The 4949-nt window shown below is 43.8% G+C and overlaps 1 protein-coding gene across 5 annotated transcripts in view; it reads right to left on the reverse strand.

Moving 5' to 3' along the window:
* Nucleotides 1–473: 473 nt before the first annotated feature.
* POLRMT (RNA polymerase mitochondrial) overlaps nucleotides 474–4949 on the reverse strand; it is a 238297-nt gene continuing 233821 nt past the window's right edge. For all 5 annotated transcript variants that reach the window (XR_013622380.1, XM_078771712.1, XM_078771710.1 and 2 more), the window contains one exon: nucleotides 474–1258. Coding sequence is in view for 4 of the 5 variants with exons in the window: in XM_078771712.1 (XP_078627838.1) it covers nucleotides 1209–1258 (50 nt within the window). In the remaining variant the exon portion in view is untranslated. The remainder of the gene's footprint in view (nucleotides 1259–4949) is intronic.

Consider the following 4949-nt stretch of genomic DNA (forward strand, 5'->3'; position numbering starts at 1 on the left):
TGTTGACCTCAATTGCGGATTGCGGGCAAGGGGGTTAACAAGGAGAGATGCAAAAAATAGGGCAAAATGGAGAAGATTGTCATGGGGACCGCAAGGCTAACCCCCGCTCTAGCAGGGAAAATGGCCTTAAAATGCATGTTGTTGTTGTTGTTGTTGTTGTTGTTGTTGTTGTTGTAGTAGTGTGTCCCAATTTGCCATAAATTAAGCAAGGGAATTTTATCTTTGAATTGGCCTATCCATTCCTGGCTGGGGGTCAAATTATTAATGAAGACACAAAACTGAAAATACATTTTCACTTTTTGGCACTTGGCATTTTCACTTAATCACTACGGTGATTACTCTTATTTTATATATTGTTAATTACATCACAATATCAAATTGAGATAAGCTCAACTGTACTGGGTGTGTGACATTGGGAAATCTTCTTCCCCAGAACCCATCCCAAAATCCTGAACCAAAACAAGAAACGGGACTTTTCCAACAGGAGTTTAATTAAAAAATAGTCGTATTTTCCAAATGTGTATTTAAAGCATGTACACCAATGAAGCATTTCCAAAGGCAAATCAAACAATTACCCCAAAGGAAAGGCCTTTTTCTCCATCGCCTATTTGTCCAAACGAAAGCCACAGAATCATCAAGCTCCGCTTGTAAAATGAGGTCTCTACACATTTTGCCAAAATCCACCAATCTGTGTTTTCCTGGAATCTAACCTGGGGGCCAAAGCAAAGCTGAAGGATGATGCTGAAGTAGTTCATTCAAAATGGTGGAAGCAGCAGCACATCCAGTCCGTTTATGGGAAGATTTGAGGGCGTTTGTCAAAGTGTTTGTCGTCTACGCACGTACCTACCATCAAGTCAAAGTAGGTAGGAGGAAGGTACAATAACATTTCAATACCTAAGGATTTCTCATATGGTGTTGCATATAGTTCCACAGTTGTCCAAAGATAAAGAAAGACATAGCTAGTTGACCATCAGAACCCTCACTTCACATCATGGTTTACGTTAAACTGTACGGTGTGCAAAACCTGATCATCCAGGTGAGCCATTAAGCCAAATGGGTCGCAAACCTATAGCTTAAAGACTGAAGCTTGGTACAAGCGAGGCAAATCTAGGAGGCCACAGTGAGTGTAGTTGTTTTTCTTCAACCTCCAGATTGTGTCTTCATCAAAGCAAAACAACCTCACAGAGTCAGAGGCCTTTCAGACATTTTCAGCTGAAGAAATAGACCGAGTCCATCACTTGCTGCAAGTTCAAGTCACCTGGGAAGGGAAAACATCTTTTTAGAGGTTGCAAAGGCTCTTTGAGGGGTCATACTTCTTCACTATTCATTATACAGAACATACATGTTATAGAAACAAAGGCACAATTTTGGACATGGACCATCCCCGTGCAATCCTCTTCTTCAATCCTAATCTACATTACGATCTATTTCTCTTCATTTTCTTCCACATTATCTTGTTATTCCTTCCTCTCATATTTTTATACAAGTTATTCATTAAATCTCACCCTGCCCTCACCAACACACAAGAGAACATAGTTGGAGCAACCTGAATTACCTTTGTAACCAACACTGAACAATGACGTCATGACAACAATGAATGCACTCTGCACACACCAGGGCATTGGATGAGAAAGTAGACCGGCATTCGGTAGAGCGCATACCTCCACCAGGCTGAACACTTTACACGTTGTATCTCATTGACAGGCCGGATGTGCATCAGTACCTGAATGAAGATCTAATCACCTTGCTCTCGTCACCAACACAAACCCATCCAACACGTTTACAACTTTATGAGACGCCCTGCGACACTGTACATCGTTTTTAACCCCATAGCTGAATGGTGAAGAATCACTTAAAATATATATTGGATCCCAATCTTCACCAATATCTACTCATTTCGTCCTTGTCTCATTTCCAACATGTCCACAGATTTTGTCCGAATCAGTCCACATCTTTTTGAGATACCCTGTTCACAGACAAACAGACAGGCAGGAGTGAAAACACAACCTAAGTCCACGTTCGATGGCGGAGGTAAAGATGGTGACAGCCAGATAGAAGAGTGCAAGGCCACAGGTATGACGAGGTACAAAGAGCTGTGATCGTGAGCAGTTCAGCAAGAGCTCAGAGGGGGTTTCGTCTTGTGTCTGAGGCCATTAGGGTTGATGGTAATTTTCTCATCGGGCTATCAATGGAGTTTACAAAAAATGATGTCTTATGGTCACCATCCCGGCAGAGACCCACAGCACAGGGTCAAATCTCATGTCCGCCTCACGTTTTCGGTGAAAACTGCACCAAGGGAAGCCGAAATCCATCAAAATCAGAATCTTTTCCACTTTTCTCAGATCATAGGCATATTTTAGATGAAAACTGGAGTATAATATATAATAGCACTTCCTGTTTTGGGTCTGAGAGCATTGGACTTTGGGTCGTGCAGTTCCTCCTTCCGGTTCATCAAAGCTAAGTTTTCCAGACCATATCCGTCATGAATGATCTTTTTGTCCCTGTGTTGCTGTTTGTGTTTTCATTCAATGTTTGTGTTTAACTTGTACCTTGTTGTGGTATATTGTCAAATTTGTGTCCCTGTGACCCTCGCCAAGATGTCAGCTAGTCGGACGTGCAAACCCTGTCAGTGTTATGACACCGGATGCCTTACCCAGCACCCTCTTCCTGCTCCAAATTGAATCGTAATTCAATAAATTCCCTCTTATTTTAAAAGCTTTTCATAACATTTTAAAATGTTTCACTTTCTTTATTTCTCCATTAGAACCATCCAACATATTCTTCTTCATCATGGTCTTTTCCTCTTCTTCTTCACCAGGTTTATTTCCTAAATCATAAATGCTTGGTCCATCGACCGTATACCCCATACCTACAGCACTACTTTCCTCCGTGAGTTCAACAACCATTCGTTTCACTCCTCCCATGACATATGTCTCCATATATCCAAATTGCTAATCATGCGAAGTCCAGTTTGCAGAGGTTTCCTGCACATGACCAACAATTCCCCTTCACGACCATCAACAGTGTCAAACTCCTCCATATCAGTACTCTACCCCTCGTCATCTCTGTCATGCCCACATCCTTCCAACCCCACTCCTTCCGTGTGTCCCCCTGTTCACCATCCCTTCAGTTCATCTCACCCCTTTCTGCACCCCCCTCGCATCTTCTCCCTCAAAAACCCTCCCCCACCACCCTCTCATTGTGCCACCTTCCCACACGCCCCATCCCTCCAAGCTTCATCCCAGCTTACGTCACTCCCAGCTTATCTAAAGCTCCCCCCGCCCGACCCCTCTCACAACTTCCCCACACCTTTTACACATCCATTCATACCTGCCAACAGCTCCACCTCCCTTGTCCCCAACTATGTGGACCTTGAACATCCAAGGTCTCTGCTCCAACCTGACATCCCTCAATTCAGGCCACAACTGATAAACCGGCCAACATCTGTTTAATAGATCCTTCCCCCTACAGGATGTCCCTACTTTTTAGTGTCACTCCCTGGCAATTGTTTCCTCCGGTTTAATAGGCCTGAACCTCATCCTGGCGGTGGGGTTTCACTTTACATCAGCAACTCCATATCTCACTGTCTGTGTCCTGCTTTTATACTTCCCAACCACAGGAGTAGCCCTACCTCTGGCTGCGACTTCCCCTCTTGCTCATCTCTGTGTCGTACCAGCGTCCTAAGAGTGACAACTCCATTTACATCTCTTCCAGCCAACATGGACCAACATTTAAACACCCATGTCCAACTCTTTCTTCCTCATATGTGATGATTTCAACTGCCACCATGAATACCAATTGGCTAGGTGTTGGTAACTCTCCCAACAGCCATGGCACTGCAGCAAATTACTTCTGTGACGCCATGGACCTCACTCAATGTGTGCACTTTCTAACCCTGATTTCTGCCAATGACTAATCCTCCTTTCAGACTTGGTGATCACCAACTTCCCCATTAATGTCTCCTGCTCTTCCAATTGGTTGATCTGATCATGTGCTTGTGAGAGTCCACATTTCTCTGGCTATTCTTAGGGAGCTGTATCAGCACCAGTGAGTCTCGTAGTTCACTCAGACAGACTGGCAGGGACTGCAAGGTGCCAACTCATGTCAAGACTGGACCTTCATTTTCACTCCTCCTGATAGAAATAAGGCCTGGGAATCCTACCACACAAGCTCACTTTCCCTTATGTACAGATTTATACCATCTTGTCTGCAGTTATCATATCCTTCCACGTGCCCATGCAACACTGAATCCACAAAGCCTGCAACAGGTGTGTGTCCATTCTCAGGAAAGCCAGAAAGCACATCTGGTCAACCTGAACATATTGAACTGTGAAACCTGTCTCCTTCCTCAAAAGCCTGGTGGACCCTTATGCCCACCGCTGGAATATGCTCCACCTCCATCCCTTCGATCACTTTAAACGTCACCACAGCAGACTCTTCTCGTGAGAAGGATGAATGCCTCAATTCTGTGTTTGCTTCCAGATATTGATTCCGCAACCTCTCACTCTCTGTACCGACCCCACAAATCACACACAACTGCTCTTGGACACTGTGTCTTTTTCCACCTGAGAAGGTGGAGAAGTTTCCAGCAACCCTTGACCCTGATTCTGCAACTGGTCTGGACAGAATCAGCACACGTGTCCTAAGAACCTATGTTGCTGCTCTTGCACAACCATTTTCTGCTCAGCTGTTCATCCTATCATTTTCCATAGGTAATCTTCCGTCTGCTTGTAAGTCAGCCAACATCATTACTTTGCATAAACAAGGTACAGAATGGATCCCCTTAACTACAGACCTATCAGCTTACTTACAACCATCAGCAAGGTCATGTCATCCATTTTTGCAGTTTACATCAAATCTTTATTTCATGTCAAATCCTTTGTGTCATAGCAAAGGGTCTGAATACTTATGTCAATGTGATATTTTAGTTTGTTTTTAAAAAATAAATT

This window comes from Myxine glutinosa, chromosome 2, assembly GCF_964187855.1.
Source record: "Myxine glutinosa chromosome 2, kmMyxGlut1.1, whole genome shotgun sequence".
In the NCBI taxonomy this organism is placed as follows: Eukaryota; Metazoa; Chordata; class Myxini; order Myxiniformes; family Myxinidae; genus Myxine; species Myxine glutinosa.